Below are 18,704 nucleotides of genomic sequence, written 5' to 3' on the forward strand. Positions count from 1 at the left end.
CCAATTCCAATCAAAAAAAAAGAAAAAAGGAAACATCAAATTGAGATGGAATGCATGATCTCTCGTCAAGTCTGTACAGAAACCCAGATGAAATGCATCCCTTCTTGACATTTCGAAAACTCCTTGAAAACCTGGATCAAAGAGTCAAAAGAGTCAAAGAGGTTTTTTTTTTTGGAAAGCTCAGGTCGATACCTTTTCAACTTATAGGCAAGAGATTACACTATGGAGAGAAAACATCATAAGTCCGGAACAATCAATCAATTTAATTCTTTGAGAAAAGATGAGATTGATATGTTGTTCATCAAGTGCACTTTATAAAAACTCTTGATGATTGGCTTATCAGACACGTGAACGTTCTTTACCTTTGATGGTCATCATGGAGAAGAATAGAATTAGAGACGATCCGCTTGATATTTATTCATGTGTTTGCTTTGGGGGGAAATCGACGAGTAGAGTCAGTGTTCACGTGCCGGTTGGTTTTCCGCGTCAGCTTTCGACACAATTTGATGTCAGTGTTGTGGTTTTCGCTGATTGACACTGATGGCGGTGTGGTTTTTCCTGACTACTGATGTATGTCAGTGTGGTTTTTCCTGAATACTGATATCAGTGTGGTTTTTCCTGAATACTGATGGCGGTGTGTACTACTGATGTCAGTGTGGTTTTCCCGTCCCATGCGGTTTTCCCTGTCCGGTTCCCGGTTCCCGGTTCCTGGTACTGATGTCACTGTGGTTCCTCCGAGTCGTCCTTCCGAAAATCCATGGCATCTGTCTCACACTCTCTGCATTCATTCTCATTTCACATCTCTATCAGCTTGGCATCACGAGTTTCGGTTCGGGAGAATGAAATGATTTCACCTCGGGTTTGACCCAGATGTATTAAATTTCATACTATCATACTGCGCACCGGTGATCCCGGAAACATCCTCTTGCAAGTCAACTCGTCTATCATGTGTAACCTCGTCATCTCAGGTCCTTCTCTGACCGTCCATTCGAATAGGGGCAGGGATAGTCGGGGCAAGCTCTCCCTCAGGTCTTCCGTCGACACACGTTTCATCTTTCCCTCTTCGTCTTTGTCCTTTTCTTCCTCGTCGCCATCATCGGCGTGTCCGCCGTCCTCACGAGCAAGGTCAGACCGCGCGGAGCGGTGAACCCTCAACGCCCAGATCGAAAAGTGGCGCAGGGCGACCAGGGAGTAGATGCCGCAATCTTCGGTCCCTGTTTGTATCGGGCCCTGGAGGATCAGCACACTTTCAGCATCTCGGACCCAGCAAGCGTAGGAGCGAGGCTGGGCGCTTGCTTGACGATCGGGGGGGGGGGGTCAAGCGTCGTGGTTGTACGAGAGGAAGAGGGAGAGGAGCGAGGATGATGCCAGAACAAGCAAGGTGTGATTATCAAAACATGCGAAAAGAACCAGTCGGAGTGTGTCTTGTAGAGGGAAGGGGACGGGGGATGAGAGAGTGGTGATTGTGTGAGAGGAGGTCAAGGGACAACTGAATTTTGTAAGACCTGAAAAGGAGAGAGAGACGATGGGGATTAGAGAGGAGAAAGACGACGAGACTGGAGAGGACAGTGGAGCACAAAGATGGAGAGGGCAGTGAACCACAAAGAAAGAGAGGACAGAGACAGATTTATCAGAGAATATGGCAGGAACACTGACCTGGGTCATATGACGCACTTGCCAAGGTGTGTCATGGTTCAACGAATGTTTCTTCTGCATAACATCCAGCCAGTCGACGATGGCCTGAATCGAATCAGTCATGATCATCTTTTCACCCGTCCAGTGCTCCCCGTCCCCCTCTCCCCCTTGTCTCTTTCCATCTCCTCTCCTTCCCTCCCTCCCTCGGAGCCTGTCGCCGTGACCGGTCTCTCAGAGGGAGAGATCTACGGGTTGGACAAAGACATCAGAGACCCAAGGGGATGACGGGGTGGACAATGGCATGATCGAGAACCAAGGCAAATGGAGGAAACGTGGGGAAGAGATCAAACTCGCCTCTCCAATCCTGATGACCTCACCCTCGTCCGCAAGGGAATCGTATATGCACACGGCCCTGCATGACATGGAAACGAACGCTGCCATCCAGTGTGAATTCGACACGTGGACGGGGATCAACAGTCCGGCGCATGTGAAGAGATCCGTCTGGCGGTCAGCGTCACGCTTCGCTATCGTGAAACACCGTAGACACAGGAGAGGTGTGAGGTGGTGGCTGGGATGATTGTGAGGAGCATCCGCTAGGGTGTGGTGGATGAATCGATTGCAGTGTGTGAAACGAGAAAAGACGTACCCAAGAATCCGACCATTGCATTGCTCTCAATGTCGATCTTCCCCCCATGAGCAATAAGGATACAAATCCCGGATCTACGGGTTTGAGAGCGACACCATGTAGTCGGCTCCAATCGACCAGCAGTGCGACATAGGCTTCCATGATGTCGCCAGTCAAGCCATCTCTTCCTTGAACCTTCTCTCTGTCCTCGGTTTCTTCCCTGTCCTCCATGTCCAGTCCCTCCGTGTTGGCTCGCTTCTCGCTGACTCGGATCTGTCGGCGAACGCGGGTCAATATGGTCGGACAATGGCCACAGACACCTCAGAGAGTCGTGAGACAAGGACCAATACGAACTTGTGTTTCTGCCCGATGCGGTCGCACTCCCCGGACCCAGTGGGCTCAATGACAAGGCCGACGATCTGCTCTTTTCCCATGAGAGAGGGTCGTCTTGCCAGCTTCGGATCACATCAGAGGAATGTTTCAATCCCGTCGGGCAGTCGGAGGGGGTTGAGCGTGGGTTCACTTCAGAGGGATTTGAGCGTGGGTTCAGGTGGGGGGACGAGTCTTGGTTCGACGAGGCCGAGGGTGATTGCGCGTGGATGGAGGAGGGTGGGGGTGATGAAATGTGCTCATCTTGTCGCGGGAGGGAGGCAAAGGGTCGGGGTTGAGGTGGTTCAGATCCATCAGGTTGGGCAGCGTCGACGCAAGTTTCAGCCTCGGCCGTGGGATCCGTCGGAGAGGGCAAGTGAGAGGACCAGTCCGTAGACAAAGATATGAGTACGGACGGTTCTCCAAGCGCGTCGGGTCGGATGCTCCCCGCGAACAAACGTGATTGACCCGATGGCTCAGAGGTGGATGCGGATGCGGACGTGGAGGGAGGTTGGACGGGCATGGCGAGGATAAAGGCGGTGGGCATGTCCGAGAGCTATGGTCAGCGTGGTCGCGAGGGCCAGAGAGGAAGAGAGAGCCCTGACAAGAGACTCACAGGTAAAGCGTTGACCAGACCCAAGACGACTTTTTGTTGTCTCTTGCCGTCATCGCCTAGGCCTGTCCCGGTACCCATGTCCGATCCCATTTCCGTGCACATGCCCATGTGATGGACATTGACGGCGAGACAGACGAATCCATCCAGCGGACCACGTTCGGGCGATAGGGTGATTTCCAAGCTTTCAAGTCTCCGGCTTTTGCCATCGGCGCTCGCCACGGCCTGACACTTTATATCCGAGTTGTTGATGGCCGCGTTCGCGGACGAGAGCAGGGTTTGGAGGATGTGACGGGCAAAGTCCAGGTCGATACCGCCGTCATGTTGGGTGGGGTCGTGATGGCAGCCCAACCAGTCCCAGGTGAGCTGGCCACTGTGATGATGAGCTTTGCCATCTAATCGAGTGGGTGCGTGAGCGTGTCGGTCATTGAAGGGAGGAGATGCCAAGAGAGGAATTTGTTTCGGGAGTTTCGAGAGGGTAGGAAGAAAAGAGTGCTCACATCTCGGAGAGTGCCCAGCGGGCACGGTTGCGTACAGCGGGAGAAAGACCATGACCGTTTCTCGAGCTCTGGGCGATGAGGTCGCTGAAGACGACAAAGGTGGGTCGAGATACCAAGTGGAGCGGGGATGAATGACAGGAGCACAAGGTCTCTGGGTGCAGGGCGGGTGTGGGGGCGAAGGTGAGGGGGAGGGTGAGGGGGAGGGTGATGGTGATAGCAGCGACGAGGCAAGAGTCAAGCTCTGTCGCTGTCGCTGTCGTCGCTGCTGTTGTCGTCGCCGTCGCCGTCGTCGTCGTCGTTCCCTCTGCTCTCGTTGCAGTACGGTGAGGATGTTGATACAAGCCGCCAAGAGGAGTCTGCGTGACATTGTTATTGTTGGTGGTGTTGGTTGTTGTTGCGGTTGACTGGACTGACCGGGTTAGGCATGCGACGGAGAGGAGGGAGACCTTTGGGTCATAGGCTCGCGAGTTTCATCCATACCTATTAACAAACTCCCATGCCTATTAACAAACTCCCATGCCTATCAACAAACTCAAATACCATATGGACAATGTCCATATGGTAGCGAGTAGAGTAGGCATGAGTCACAGTTTCGGCCTAAAGTCGGTATCAGAGTGATGTGGCCGACTTCACGACGACAACGACAACGACAACGGCAGCGACGACAGCGACAGCGACAGCGACAGCGACAACAACGACAACGACAACGACAACGACGACATCAACAACAACAACAACATCAACGACAACGACAACAACGACAACGACAACGACAACAACAACAACAACAACATCAACAACAACAACATCAACAACAACAACATCAACAACAACAACATCAACAACATCAACAACATCAACAACATCAACAACATCAACAACATCAACAACAACAACATCAACAACATCAACAACATCAACAACAATGGAGATGAAACATCTGGTCAATCGTGCAAGGTGCAAGGTGCAGGTCAGTCAACCTTCCTTGCTTGCTTTGCCTACTCGCAGTCTGTCATCTGTTGACCCACAGGCCTTACTCGTCACCCATCGCTCCCGCTCCCACATGGATCCTCACCACGTCGACCAGATCTTCCAACAACTCGAGACCGAGTTGAACCGTCTCGGGTCTCATGCAGGACCAGGCGATGACCATGGCCGTGCTACTCGGACGGTGGCAAGTCCGGACGTAAGTGACATCCCCAGTGTCCAGTGAGAGCAAGTGCTGACCATGCAGCAAGGCGGCACGGCCGGGACGGATAGGGATACGGACAGCGCGAGGACAGAAGCTTCAGATCAAGTTGGAAAGGCGAAACGACGAGCCAAACCAGAGTCGGTAGTGAGGATGAACGGACGGAATGATCACGCCGCTCAGGCCATGGTGGTGAATAGTAATGTAGTCTCTCTCCCCCCACACACACACAATCGTATCACGTCCATTGTCATCACTAGGTATGCATTATCCTGTCGCCGACTCGACTCGTGCAGCTCGACGAATTCTCCCTTAGGACAGAGAGGTTCATGGCCGAATGTAAATCCATCTTGACTCGTCTCGACCTCCATCGTCCGTCCCCTCCCGAGTCGACCGACGGAAAGCAAGACGAAGAGACAGAGACGGACCTTGCGAGCGTTCTCGTAGAGTATATGAAAAAGGTTGAAGAACACGTCCCGATCCTGATGCGTGAGTTTCTTTCTTTCCTTCTTTCCTTCTTTCCTTCTTTCCTCCTATCCGTCTTTCCTTCTTTCCTTCTATCCTTCTTTCCTTCTATCCTTTTTTCCTTTTTTCCTTCTATCCTTCTTTCCTTCTTTCCTTCTATCCTTCTTTCCTCCTTTCCTTCTTTCCTTCCTTGCTTGCTTCACCATCTCCCCCTCCAGAACGTACATCTTCACGATCCCACCGAGGTCCTCTCATCTCTCCTCCTCCACTGGTCGATGAGAAGAAAACGGAGACACGCACGGGCGAGAACGGACATGGGACGTACGCTCACCGTCACACAGACTTTCGGGCGCCCTCTTCCAACACGGCCCAACGTCGTAAGAGCTGGCACAAACGGGGTGGATTACGTCACGCCATCCCATTCGCCTTTGTCCTTCACGCCTTCCCAAAGTTACGGCAAATCGCTAGGCGGCTCATGCTCCCTCACGAGCTCGACGACAAGCCCGAGATTGACCTGGGGAATCTCGTTCGACAATTAGAATACGTCCTACATGCGTGTTCCCTTCCCAAGAACGAGTTTGACGAGTGGAAAGCGAATATGATCAGAGAGTGTGAGGACGGTTGGTTTATGGATCCGATCAAACCTGTCTCTTTGGGTTTTTTGGACGATCGCGGGCAAGCAAAAGACAGTGACAGTGAGCAGCAGCAGCAGGAAGAGGAGGAAGAGGACGATTGGGTATATCTTGAGTTGGTCGGATTCAAACGTTGGGACAAATTGGTAGTAAAGGATAAAACCAAAAAGAAATTCCCTACTCATGGAAGACGTGAGAACAAGTACAAGTACGAAAAGGGTAAGCAGGGAAAAATCGACAAGGATAAACGAAAAGGAAAACGAAAATGGAGGGGGATGGTGGAAGGGATGAGCCAAGAGTCGGATTGGTCGGTTTCAGATGATCCCACCAGCTCAATCATCATCACAGATGATACTCGAGAGGAGACGGAAGATGAGGAACGGATTCATTGGTCAGAAGACCGCTCGACGTCTGAGGGATCGGACGAGGATGAGGATGGCGAGGTGGAATGGAGCAAAGCCAAGAAGAGCAAGAGGGAGCGGGAGAGGAGGAAAACATACAACACGGGGAAGAGGACAAAAACGTAACGTGTGTGTGAAAAAAACATTTAAGATCATATCAAAACGTAGATCGTTCGTAATCCTTTTGCATCATCCTTGCATATTCTAAGACGCGTACCGAAAAACTTGTCCAATGTGTAGAGAAAGAAATGCATTCTAAGCTATTTATCTATCTTAAAAAAAAACTCATCTGCTTAGCAATCAATGAAAAAGAAAAAAAAAGCAAATGAGTCATCTATTTAACAAGTCTTTACGAGTCGTGTAACGGTATAATCACCAAGTTGTAAACGTAGGGTTCCTTGCTTGCTTGAGCATTTATTCCCATGTTCCTGATACTTTACTAGACCCCTCTCGTAGCGTCTCCAACTTATCATCAGTGAAAACCCTTTGGACGGCGGCTCTCAAGCCGACGTCATCCGGCTCGAGACTCATCATCCTCAATATCCCATCACACCTCTCCATGAACTCTTTTCCTTTCGGTTGCAAGAACACTTGTGGGCCCAAACCGTTGGCTATGAGTCTAGCAACGATACCTCTAACGTGTTGGCTGCTGATCAACTCTTCCGAACCAACCTCGGTCACATGAGGTTGAGGTTGGGTTAGATGATCATGTTCTCCCATTTCGGTCAAGTGAAAATGTTCGTAGTGATAAAAAAACGGCGAGGATACCGAGGTAGACGTGTCTTAGAGGGATAGATTCACCCAACGTCTGTTATCCCATCAGCTCCCTTTCTTTTCTTTTCTTTTTTTTTTTTCCGTTGCCTCACACGAACTCAGGTCCAGGTGGATATGTACCTACAGTAAAACAAATGCAGAATCAAGTGAAAAAACAAAAAAAAAACAAGGGATAAGTGTTGGATTTTGTACTCACATCAAAATGGTTCATTAACGCTTTCAACGTGGTCGTCGCTCGACGTTCCGACAACTTCGAAATGGCTTTACCTAGAATTTTGGAATCCCACAATAACTCGACGGACATTTTGGTCTTCTGTTTCTGTTTTCGAGTATGATCATCCACTGACGAAACTACACCACGAGTCACCTGCCTCTGACGCTCGACTACCAATCCTACCGATTGCCCGTGCAATACTAAGAACCTCTTGATCAGATGTTCTGTGCATTTCCCCAGATCTTCCATTCCCTCTTTCAGATACTTGTTGCTCTTTTCAACCTCTACTTCTCTCCTGGTGGCTTCCCTCTCTAACGACTTGGCCACCTGTACCTGAATTTGGAGCGCCTTCAAGTGGTCCTTGTACCCATCTAGCGTCCCAGCCATCATATCCAACTTTTCCTCCAATTCCACCTTGACCTTGAGGGTATCCTCCAGTCGCTCGACTTGCTCTTGCATCCTCTCGAGCCGGGATTGAAGGGTTCGGTTCTGAGAGCGGACATGTCCAACCGTCTCATGTTCCGCCAGCATTTGCTCTCGAACTCCATCGACCGCCTTGGAGACATTGTGAAAACGAGACAGGATGAGCAAAACGACGTCCTGCAGATTGTCAGGATCGTGGACGTTCTTACCGTTGTCATCGAGCAAGACAGAGACGAGTTTATCAAACGCCGTGACGTACTTGACATTATCCGACTTGCAAGATTCCAGTTCCAGTTCCAAGTGTGTACATCTGGCTTTCGATTCTCTTAGTTGATCATGACGATCTGGCTCGTCGTCGTCCGACAGGAACCATGACCGATTCGTCGTCATCGCCTTCGAGGGAGATACGAGTCATGTCTAACCTGCCATCAAAACTGTAGTCTTGCTCTTGTTCACCCAAGTCAGGGGAAGACGTCCTCTGCTCTCGTACTTTAACGTCCTCGGTTTCAAGCTGTTCAAACGTTATCACTGGCCGAGGTGGGTGGGTTGAGATATGGATCGTTGGGACAAGGGTCTGGAGTAGACTGACGGCTTGGTGAGACAAAAAAGACTTTCTGAAGGGTATGATCTATTCGATAACGAGCAGAGTCAGAAGTCTTGGAGTGAAGGAACCGCTCGATCCTCTTGCTCAGGTCTGGAGAGTTTATCATCGTGGACGAACCCATCAACAAAGAGTATCTAGTAGAATATCAGCCCGTCTCCCTTTTTTTTATCCCCTCTGTCAATCTCCGCAACACGAGACACGAGACACGAGAGAACCGGATGGAAGTACTAATCTCTGCGAGTTAGGCACTCACTTATCGTGGAAAGACTCGAAATCGAGACCGACTGGTAAGAGTCCCTTGAGCACTTGGGCAGCGTACAAAATACCGTTAACCCTGAGTTGTTGTCGTAGACTGATTACATCGTCCTCACTGTCCAATCGGATACACTTGATAAACGTCGTATCACCTTCTCCCAACGTTCTGACCAACCCCTTCCATTCTCTCTCATGCGGCGCCGTCACCGTCAGAGTCTTTCCCAATCTCGCCACAGTCCCGACGTCTCGGAAGGCCAAGACGGACTTGAGCATCTCGTTTCGAGCCTCACTTCCAAGAGTCGCCTCCGTCTCGTCTGGTAAACTCTGATCGTTGGCTCGAACGCAGAGCGAAAAGTCGTAAGTGACATCACCCGCATACTGTGGCAGAGTGACAGGCATGGATCCTTCAAATGAGGTACCGGAAGAACAGGGTGAGGAATTGTAGTTTTCGTCGTACACCTTGCTAGGGTCATGTTTACGTCTAATCGTATCCTGAAAGAGAGAGATAAACTTGTTCATTTTGTCACGTCGACCCTCAATCTCCCTTGCTGCTTGACCAAGTGTGGCGTCAAGACGAGAAGGAGTGTCGAGGCTAAAGTTAAAGTTGCCTTCTCGTCCAGTCAAAGTCGAAGCCTGAATGAGACTGTCAATGAACTTGGCATGAACGTTCTCGTTCGTTTTGTTGATCAACAATTGCGAGAGACCGTTCTGCGTGTGAGTAAGGATCCGAACATCAGAAACATGTCCCCAAAGAGAAGATTGGTACCAACCTTTTGAAAAGTTTCAAATCCATAAATGTCGAGTATCCTGATGACATTGACACTGTGCCTTGTCTCTTCCTTATCGAAAGGTAAAACCGTTTCGGCCGCCGTCAAACGGTTGACAGCATCCACAATACCCTGTAGCACATATTCAGCATTCTCCTCTGGCCTCGTGTGTCTTTTGACAAGGCGACTCACGTTGAACAAGGATGTATACAGGAAACAAGCGATCGAGTTTTTCCTTTTCTCCATCGTCACTCCGTTGACATCAACACCAGAAGCGCTTTTTCCGAGAAGGGTGATAACTCTCGAGACCAAGCATGTCGGCCACCGTCTCCACCTGATTTCTTGATGAGCGGTCTGAACGGAGGGCAGACATTACTTGCGCCGGCGTGTGAGTCTCATTGACCGACAGATGGGATAGGGTGATGATGCCCACGAGAACCTCGATGGTGCTCTTTACTTGATCGGGGGGAAGGACCCGAGAGAGTGCTCGGGTGTACTTGACGAACGGCGAGTCAGAACCGACCGATCCGAGCTCTAACAGATGATCGATTAGGCCGTTCCTGTGGTTGAGTTGGTCAGAGCTGGTGACACGATATTGTGTCAAGAGATGATCGAGAGACTCGAGGATGTGGAAACGTTTGCAAGTCCCAGAGTTGATGATACGGGACTGTTCCAATAGGACGGCTTTGTAACACGTTCCGAATGACCTTGGGGGGGAAGAAGGGTCGGTTGAAGAGGATGGAGCCCAATGTATCTGTGTTTTTTTTTGTCATTCAGGGAGTAAGGATTGAGAAAACCGACTCGTCAAAGGGGAAGGAAGTAAGGTGGAGGGGACGATGCTGATAGGATATGGACAGAGGAAGGAGAATGGAGGATGGACAGATTGAGGGTCAGAAGAGAGAAGAAAAAAAAAAAACGAAAGACTCACCTCGGTCATTTTGATGAATCTGGAAGAATTGTTATTTAAAACTGTATCTGCGTGTCCGAACCCTTCGAGGATGGTTTCTAGAGCCGTGGTGACATTCCGAGCAAGAGACGCTTGGTCATGAGTACCTGCACCAGCGACGGAACCCTTGGTGACGGAAGGGATCAAGTGGTGAAGAGCCGAGATGAGGTGAGCGGCATTGATTGTTTTCCCCGATCCACTAGAAAGACGTCAGCACATCAGCATGTCGTGACTATGACGTTGACCCACCTATCACCTGAGAAAATGACGTTGTGATCTCGACGAGTGTGTTGAGACTGTTTGAAGACGTTTATGGCGGCACTGTAGATATGAGGTTCGAGAGCGTGTCCCTCGTCCCACGCCGCCTCGAGTTGAGTCAACTTTTCGAGGTGGTCTGTCGGGTCTTAGCTGCAGACACCACACGACCAGAAAGGAAATGAACCGACATGTATCGTTGGGAGGAGTTGTACTGGGATCTGGCCGGAGAATGATCAAAGCATCTTGACACCAGGTATGATTGAGTGGAAAGGTCAAATTCCTCCTAGCGAGCAAAAGGTCGCATACTGGCCGTCAGTGATGAGTGAGGGTGCGTGCGTGGGTTGGTTGGTTGGGTGGATAGCGAAAAGGGATGAATGAACTGACCCGAGGGTTCGTCGATGACATCCAATCGAGTGATATCCGAGATGACTTGCATGGCTGGCATTGGGTGTGGTGGTGTGGTGATGATGGTGGTGGTGTTGTTGGTGGTAGCAGCAGCATGCAGCAAGTGTGGCACCAGCGAGGATTATAGCCATATTGGGTGGTGCCACATCAGTAAACATCAATTAACCCTCGCACGGTTCATACATATTACATCCTATACATATATATATCCCCCCCCCTACACACACACACACACACACGCCTACTTGGAAGGTTCATCATGTTGGGATACGAGTCGCACTTTACAAATGATACCTTTCGAATCAGTCCACCAACTAGCCCTCTCAGCGTACCATCCCTCTCTCTCAAACTCCCATCTGACGTTGTCGTACCCTGCCCAGTAACTGTCAACCCACTCCTCCCAGCCCACCACGGTCCGTACCACTCCCATCGTCCTCACAAAGTCGCAGACTAGCTGACAAGCAGATCAATCTGAACTCAGATATGCACACGCTCAACAGACCGCCCCTGCGACATCCCCAGACGCCGAGGCAGTCGATGAAACCTTTCAGGTCGAGGTATGCCGTCGCCAGTCCCCGTCCCCAAACGGCGGCGATACAGACCCACGGGATTGGGATTGGGAGTGGGATCCCCCAAGGTGGCAACCCAAAGATGATGATGATGATGATGATGATGATGATGATGATTATAATGCCAAGAGAGGTCGTTCCGCTCGCTCGGCTCCATCTTTCTGGTACATCGACCCTATGGACCTTGTTCAACTAGACCTTGCAGGAGAGCGCTTGAGGGAGAAGACGACGAAGGAGGGGTTGCAAGTTGAGGTGGAATCGGAAAGGGAGATGATTGGGTTCAAGGGGACCCAAGAGGTGGTAAATGGAGTAACGGATACCATCAAGGTGAGTCAACTTTGACACTACTCGTTCATTCCAAACCGGCTTTGTACATACGTTTTGCTTCCTTTTGCTCTCTCCCCCTCATGCCTCACACGTTTTCGTGACCGTGTTCGTTTTGGTCCTGCTTTTGACCAGAGCCAAGGGCTGTATGTTGGAGGACGGGGTGATAAAGGAACATTTTGCGTCTCAGTCGGCGGCTGACAGAGACAGAACGTCACGATACCGATAGCCACCACCACCACCACCACCACCACTGACGCAGCTCAAAACAGCGACAGTAGTACCCGCACTCGCACCCCGACTGCTGAGCCCGATCCCGATCCCGATCCCGATCCGTTCAAATCCCAGAGACATATCGTGAGCTGGTCGTCCCCTGACTCATCCTCCTTATCCCTCCCTTGCCATGTAATCGTGTCAAGGACGAACGCCGAGGTGCGAAATATCTGTCATTTCTCATTTTGTTGGGGAAAACAGTTCGGCCGAACCGGGGACCGGCAAGCTCGTCTTTGATATTTATCAACATGACCCGCTCACCATACAGCTCGAAACGTTCAACAAGTCGGCCTGGTCGTTTGTCAAATACCACTACTCTCATCCCTCCCAAAAGACAAAGGCCTCGCACGAGAAGGAGAGACGAGAACGTTTCCGGTCGCTCGTGACTAGAGCTTGTTCCGCACTCAAGAACCTTGATGGTGAGTCGTCCACCATCCATTCCTTGCCATGGGTCCGTTGCCCCCGTCTGTCAAGGACCCGGCTGACACCCAAAGGTCTCCGTGAACGGTCCGATGGGCGTTCGTGGCATAACAAGTCAGGCCTCATTCTCGATCTCCCCCTGGGGTATTTCCGCGCCCATTCACACTCGTTTGACGACTGGTCCAAGAGGAGGGGTAAGCCAGGTCGGGCGGAAGAGATGTTCGAGACGCTGCGATTGATCCTCAAGGAAGCTCGCAAGCCGAGGGGGAGGGTTGTGGCAGTGGCGGAGAGCAACCGGGATCTGGACAAGAGGATAGGGTATTCGAGGTGGAGGAAAGGGCACGGTGGGAGTTTGACCGTCAGCGTGTCAGATACGGTCAAAGAGTTGTGGGACGTTTAGGGCTTAGGGGGTGAATGATGCATGTGTCGTTGCTCCACCGGCCACCGGCCACCGGCCACCGGTCACCGGTTCCTACGGGGAATTACCTCTGACGTGGCATTTGTACCCTAACCTCACCAACATCCTCCTCACCAAACTGCACTCGCACTCAGACATGGTAGATCCACCCGGGGCCAATCATGACTTTGTCTGGGTCAAACCAGGTCAGACTCAACGTTACGCTGGGTGATCCTCTTCTCTACTCTACTATAGTATAAGGCTAACTAACTCGTCAGTTCCCAAGTCGATTTTGGTTTCTGCGTAGAGTGTAAAAAGCAATCCGTCCCATGTCATTGGCGACCTCTCAAGCTTTACAGTCATAGGTCCATCCGTGAACTCGGAGGTGATCCTTACGGCGTCTATCAGTATTATCACGATGTCGTCTGCGTCAGGCATTTTGATTCAAAGTCTTGTTGTACCCTTCCCCTTGCCCACACCTCGGCCGAGTCATCCGTTTGGGATCCAAACGTTCGTCAACCGATCAAGAGGACTACTTGGCTCTTGTGGCACACGACCGAGAGGGTGTGGATAAGGAGAGAGAAGCCGGCCCTCAAGAGGATAAGGAAAAGGGCGAGGACGAGGGCGGGGTCAAAGTCGACGTCGGCGTCGGCGTCGGCGTCGGCGTCAGCGATGAGGTCGTCCATGGAACCCAACATCCCTGTCCCGGTCGAGCGGGAGGATGGGATGGTCGACGCCGACGCCGACACCGGGAAGGATGATATGGACGACGTCGACGCTGACGCTGACGCCGGGGAGGAAGAGTTGATCAACTTTGACGCCGCCGACATGAACGCCCCCACGGTCGCTCATTCCCAGGAGCATTCGTCACTCATGTCACAAGATACTATCCATATCGCCCCTATCCCAAAAGTGACAACGAGTACTCCATCCCAGTACGAAACCTGGGAGATGGAATTTTGTTCTTTGCCCAAGACAAACCCCCACGGCACCTCGCTTCTCAATCACCACGACACATGGCTGGTCATCCCCCACGAGACCCCGTTGACTATTCACCCGGACCCTGACGAACAAGCACAAGACCGAGGTCAAATGTCGTCTTTGTCCCCCATCCCATCGTCTGATTTGGAATTTGCAAAGTACGAGATGGACTTTTGTCATTTTTCGTTAAGATCCAACCGCCCGCCGTCGCCCCGAGCGTAGTCCTGTTTGTCCGAATCGCCCTCGCCGCCCCATACCATACCCCCCTCAACTGCGCTGCCGGAGCGCGACACGGCTCGAGTGAGTTTCAGTTCTAGTCGAATGGGTGTCAGTGACAGATCGGACGTTGGTTGAAAAATGGGCAATTCATCGTGTCAAGTACGTACATGCTTTCATCCTCTCTATGGCAAGAACATTACACGGGCCATCTACTCATGTCTCTCTGGAGGATGGCACATGGGCCACGTATCATTCGACTGGTCGCAGAGTCCGTCACTGATTCCCAGACGGACCGGATTTCGGTTAGCCCGAGAGGCAGGTGACAGACAGTAGGGCAGAGCAGGAGCGGGGACAAGAGCAGGAGCAGGAGCGGGGACAAGAGCAGGAGCAGGAGCAGGAGCAGGAGCAGGAGCAGGAGCAGGAGCAGGAGCAGGAGCAGGAGCAGGAGCAGGAGCAGGAGCAGGAGCAGGAGCAGGAGCAGGAGCAGGAGCAGGAGCAGGGACAAGAGCAGGAGCAGGAGACGTAACCACCCACCCAGGCACAATTCTTTGTCCTCGTCCAGTCTCGCCACTCTGCTCCACCCTCTCCCTCTTTCCTTTGGTGTCACGACGGATCTATCAACGGCGAGGTGCTGGCTGTGCAGGTTGGATCGAGGACAAGTTTGTGATCAACAATTGACATGCTAGACAGGGGGAGAAATGCAAAATATAAATCAGATCGGATGCAAGTGTACGAGTATCTGTTCAAAGCATTACACTGACTGACCCTTGAATGCCGTTTCTCTACGTATCTGATCTCGGCCGATTGGACGGGCATCAGTAAGAGGCGTGACAAGTAAGAAGCATAACAAGTAAGAGGTCGTGACAAGTAAGAAGCATAACAAGTAAGCGGTTGTGACAAGAAAGGAGCACACCAAGTAAGAAGCTCAAAGCCGAACAAGAGACAAAGACGAGTGATCATGGACTGTGAAAAAGCATCCATCTAAAACACGATTCGACTGGCGTCAAGAGCTCTCTCTGCCTCTTTGGATGATTGAAAAGAGAATGACCAAGATGCAAAGAATGATGTCTGTTGGGGTCTCTATGTCGTCGTCACTACTATGGGACTCGTCCATCGGCCACCGTCTCGGTCTCGGTCTCGCGACCCTACCTGGTCTCCCGGACCCTACGGACAAGATAGGCGTCGACATTGAGCTGTAGTCCGTCGGTCGCGATCGAGGCGATATCCGCTGCCCATGGCTATGGCTCGAGATGCCGCTTTGTGAAGAGAGATCCCGATGTCAGGTCGCGAGCGGGACCAGGAGTCGGGACAGAGGACGAGTGATGGAATTGAGAGAGTGACGCGAGTGCAAAGGGAAAAGGAAAGGAAGAGATGGGAGATGAGGGTAAGGAAAAAGAAAAAGTGGTGAGATCATGATGGACCACTTAGGATTGGGATCACCATACGAGTACCGGCTCTTTACCTTTGCCTGATGATGAGCGTCAGAGCAGACGAAGGACACTTACGTGCCGGCCTTTCAGAACAAGTGTCGGCGAGACGAGAGAGGCATTTGAGAATCCGAGAGGGGTGAGGGGTGAAGCAACAGGCCGAGAGTGGAGTGTTCAGCAAGAAAAGGAAATTCAGACAGATGACACGCTCAACACGGTCCAACTCGTAGCGGCACTTTGACGTGGGCGCCCCTTTCGACCGGTGAGATATGTTGATAATGCCTGATACAGCGAGAGATGATGCCTGATACAGCGAGACGGATCTATTCGAGCTTCTGTACCTTGACATGTCTATGTAAAAATCTTTCTTCGTTTCGAATCGGGTGTCAGTAGGAAGTCAAGGGTCGATGTTGAATGTTCAAGAGGGGATCTGGATTTTTCAACGACACCAGATGCAATTAAGGCGACAGGGATGATACGAAAGTTTTACGTGGTTTGACGGGGGAGTTGTCGTTGGTTTTTGGATTTGAAGTTTGAGGGCGAGTCTTAGTGAGAGTCGGTAAAGTGGAATTGGAATTGGACTTTGTTGATGAGCAAGGGAAAATAGTCGTTCGAGTCGGTAAAGTGGAATTGGAATTGGACTTTGAGAGTTGATTGAGCAATGGGAAATTGTCGTTCTGAGTCGGTGGGAATTTGGTGCGAGGTGGGACTTGGACGGTGATTACTTTGAAAGATTTTCGAATCATTCCTATACATTTATTCATCCATCAAAACTCGGCCGAGTTGAGGTTCGACCTCTGAGGATGTTTGTGGACGTTTGTCCCATCTGGAAGAATCAGCCCTGTGGTTCAAAGGGTTTGGTGTGAGATTTGGGGGGTTGTAGGTGTGAGATTTGGGGGGTTGTAGGTGTGAGATTTGGGGGGTTGTAGGTGTGAGATTTGGGGGGTTGTAGGTGTGAGATTTGGGGGGTTGTAGGTGTGAGATTTGGGGGGTTGTAGGTGTGAGATTTGGGGGGTTGTAGGTGTGAGATTTGGGGGGTTGTAGGGTTTTGTGAGATACGACGAGTTTTACAGGGCACTTGGTATTGATACGACGAGTGGACATCGTTCGGTAAGGATACCATGACCAAGTTGGGAGGTTTGGTATTGACATTTCGATTTCGACGAGGTGAAGGGTTTGGTATGATACGAGAGGAATAGAACACAAGGCTTAAGAGGACAAAGATGAAAGGTTGGGGTGAGATATACCGACATACTTTATTATACACAAAGGTATGGCGATAAAATATGAGGGAAAGATACCAAGCGACATGGAGATGATGCCCTCACTCGGACTCCATTTGCCAACTCAGACCATCCCGACTCATTTCATGTTCTCATCTTGATCAAGTTGTCTGTTCCCGACTTGATTGGAAGACTTGGTGTCGGTCTGAAGGGTGATGATTGGGGAGATGACAGATTTGAATAGAAGGGTGAGATCGAAGACAAGTTTGGAGAGGAAGCCTACAAGGCAAGACCGAATTGAGGAAGATGATGAGAATGGAGTTTACAGTAACGAAGAATCACCGTCTTCCCCCTGGCCCCTGGATTATCTCCGGATCCCTTTCCTTTGCATATTTTGCGTATGAGCTGGGAGACAAGGTGCAGCGGAGGGCAAGGTTTCTTATGGTACAAGATGATGCTTGTATTCATTAATCTAAGTTAGATGTGTACGTGTTATCAACAATCAAGTTGCCTAAAGCCCTAAACCTAAACCTATCACTTTAGATGAACATTGGCGGAACATGCAGCAAGGTCTGATATGAGATCCCGCCAAATGGATTGGTTTCTGAGCATGGATGGATCAGAGGTGGAAAGTAGTCGCTGATAATAATGGGGGTAATTACAAACTAACTAGACATCTATGAGTATTGAAAAAACATTGACTGGGGTACAACTTGCATGAATGACATTGACAGCTGCAACGACAACGATGGTCAACAAGGCGATGGCGATGGTGACGGCGACGACACCTACACCCCGCCCGCTGTGGGCAAGGGTTTGGAAGAAACCTCGCCCATCCCCATCCCATCAACCAAACCTACTTGCAACCTCTCATCCGGTCCCTCTTCCCACGCGTATCCACACGTCACCACTCCCACCTTGCAATCAACCTTTCAAACTTTCCACGTGTCGCCCCCGTCCACCATCTCCCCATCCAAGCCTCGGTCCAACGTATCGCCAGCCATCTCAAAGCTTACATACGTCTCGTCCCGCTTTCCTCAGACACGGAATCTAGCCATCAGGAAATCTTGGCCCACATTTTCAAGTCTCTCTTCCTCGGTCCGGCCTACAATAATAATGATGACCAACCTTTCGAACCGAGGCTAGGTATCGTCAGGGAATCTTCACTATCCAATGTTCATGTCCCAGGTGGGGTCGAGTGTCAGGATACGACGATTAATCTCGTTTTGAAATGGTTGTATTCTAAAGCCAGAGGTGGTGAGTCGTTTTTGAACCACATTGTCATCAGAAACGCATTCGCCCTTGTCCGACGTTTTTTTTCCTTCTTTGTTTTCATGCGTCTTTGACGTTTCTTTCTTTATTTTCATGCGTCTCCCATCTTACTTGCCCTTTGGTCTCTCTCTCTCTCTCTCTCTCTCTCTCTCTCTCTCTATAATGGGGCAGTCGACAGTACGGGGAGGTGATAGTTCACGGGTTTTGATACCTTGGTTGAAGGAGCGACGTGATCGTACAGGTCCTGGACAGCATCCCGGTCGTTTGCGGTGAGTAGGTCTGGACCGTCATCATGAACCGTCTCAACTGAGCCAGCAGTATGCTCGAAATAGGCGCTCTGTTGCCCGATAATATGGCTGAATGCTCGTCCTGGATAGACAACCACCCAATCGACCTTCAGTCTCAACACCCCCTCATCCTCCAACAAGACTTTTTCCATCGCCCAGTACCGGTCAAAGGCAGCGACGAGTGGTTCGACATTATCAGTTGCAGTCTTGTCCTGAATTTCGTTACCAGTCCTATAC

At 50.8% G+C, this 18,704-nt stretch overlaps 6 protein-coding genes across 6 annotated transcripts in view; 3 read left to right on the plus strand and 3 right to left on the minus strand.

Annotated features, from left to right (window-relative positions):
- Positions 1–865: 865 nt before the first annotated feature.
- Positions 866–2,412, minus strand: TREMEDRAFT_72580 (uncharacterized protein). Its single transcript, XM_007008553.1, has 4 exons — positions 2,282–2,412; positions 1,990–2,136; positions 1,657–1,740; positions 866–1,230 (listed from the first exon to the last, which is right to left on the minus strand). The coding sequence occupies exons 1-4, from the start codon at positions 2,327–2,329 to the stop codon at positions 883–885; spliced, it is 627 nt and encodes a 208-aa protein (XP_007008615.1). The 5' UTR covers positions 2,330–2,412; the 3' UTR covers positions 866–882.
- A 1,380-nt stretch (positions 2,413–3,792) lies between these two features.
- TREMEDRAFT_66516 (uncharacterized protein) lies at positions 3,793–6,555 on the plus strand (the record flags this gene model as incomplete). Its single annotated transcript, XM_007008554.1, has 8 exons — positions 3,793–3,841; positions 3,881–3,922; positions 3,975–4,065; positions 4,402–4,699; positions 4,773–4,928; positions 4,977–5,123; positions 5,228–5,420; positions 5,615–6,555. The coding sequence occupies 8 exons, from the start codon at positions 3,793–3,795 to the stop codon at positions 6,553–6,555; spliced, it is 1,917 nt and encodes a 638-aa protein (XP_007008616.1).
- Positions 6,556–7,135: 580 nt separating this feature from the next.
- On the minus strand, positions 7,136–11,115 carry TREMEDRAFT_66517 (uncharacterized protein; the record flags this gene model as incomplete). The annotated part of the gene is made up of 11 exons (XM_007008555.1): positions 7,136–7,237; positions 7,400–8,184; positions 8,430–8,578; positions 8,698–9,407; positions 9,470–9,598; positions 9,659–9,701; positions 9,736–10,220; positions 10,395–10,611; positions 10,662–10,806; positions 10,859–10,975; positions 11,055–11,115. The coding sequence occupies 11 exons, from the start codon at positions 11,113–11,115 to the stop codon at positions 7,136–7,138; spliced, it is 2,943 nt and encodes a 980-aa protein (XP_007008617.1).
- Positions 11,116–11,334: 219 nt separating this feature from the next.
- TREMEDRAFT_74987 (uncharacterized protein) lies at positions 11,335–14,784 on the plus strand (the record flags this gene model as incomplete). The annotated part of the gene is given in 11 exon segments (XM_007008556.1): positions 11,335–11,488; positions 11,541–11,971; positions 12,179–12,325; positions 12,510–12,660; positions 12,736–13,019; positions 13,069–13,286; positions 13,337–14,145; positions 14,199–14,339; positions 14,451–14,526; positions 14,546–14,560; positions 14,589–14,784. 11 exon segments carry the CDS (start codon positions 11,335–11,337, stop codon positions 14,782–14,784), a joined length of 2,622 nt encoding a protein of 873 aa, XP_007008618.1.
- Positions 14,785–15,347: 563 nt separating this feature from the next.
- TREMEDRAFT_57992 (uncharacterized protein) lies at positions 15,348–17,164 on the minus strand. The gene is made up of 2 exons (XM_007008528.1): positions 16,941–17,164; positions 15,348–16,511 (listed from the first exon to the last, which is right to left on the minus strand). Exon 2 carries the CDS (start codon positions 16,429–16,431, stop codon positions 16,144–16,146), a length of 288 nt encoding a protein of 95 aa, XP_007008590.1. The 5' UTR covers positions 16,432–16,511; positions 16,941–17,164; the 3' UTR covers positions 15,348–16,143.
- A 461-nt stretch (positions 17,165–17,625) lies between these two features.
- TREMEDRAFT_66519 (uncharacterized protein) overlaps positions 17,626–18,704 on the plus strand; it is a gene marked incomplete at both ends in the record, with an annotated part of 2,432 nt that continues 1,353 nt past the window's right edge. The window contains 4 exons of the mRNA XM_007008557.1: positions 17,626–17,898; positions 17,970–18,165; positions 18,422–18,449; positions 18,499–18,671. Coding sequence (XP_007008619.1) covers positions 17,626–17,898; positions 17,970–18,165; positions 18,422–18,449; positions 18,499–18,671 — 670 coding nt within the window. The remainder of the gene's footprint in view (positions 17,899–17,969; positions 18,166–18,421; positions 18,450–18,498; positions 18,672–18,704) is intronic.

The sequence above is a fragment of the Tremella mesenterica genome, assembly GCF_000271645.1.
Source record: "Tremella mesenterica DSM 1558 unplaced genomic scaffold TREMEscaffold_24, whole genome shotgun sequence".
Taxonomy (NCBI): Eukaryota; Fungi; Basidiomycota; class Tremellomycetes; order Tremellales; family Tremellaceae; genus Tremella; species Tremella mesenterica.

What these genes read in the sequence shown, in the direction of transcription:
- TREMEDRAFT_72580 (XM_007008553.1), bottom strand. Translation starts at nt 2,329, where the DNA reads ATGGGGGGAAGATCGACATTGAGAGCAATGCAATGGTCGGATTCTTGG. An exon ending in TGCAATGGTCGGATTCTTGG is followed by an intron (nt 2,137 to 2,281) that starts GTACGTCTTTTC and finishes GCTGACCGCCAG; the next exon opens with ACGGATCTCTTCACATGCGC. An exon ending in AAGTGCGTCATATGACCCAG is followed by an intron (nt 1,231 to 1,656) that starts GTCAGTGTTCCT and finishes CTGATCCTCCAG; the next exon opens with GGCCCGATACAAACAGGGAC.
- TREMEDRAFT_57992 (XM_007008528.1), bottom strand. Translation starts at nt 16,431, where the DNA reads ATGATTCGAAAATCTTTCAAAGTAATCACCGTCCAAGTCCCACCTCGC.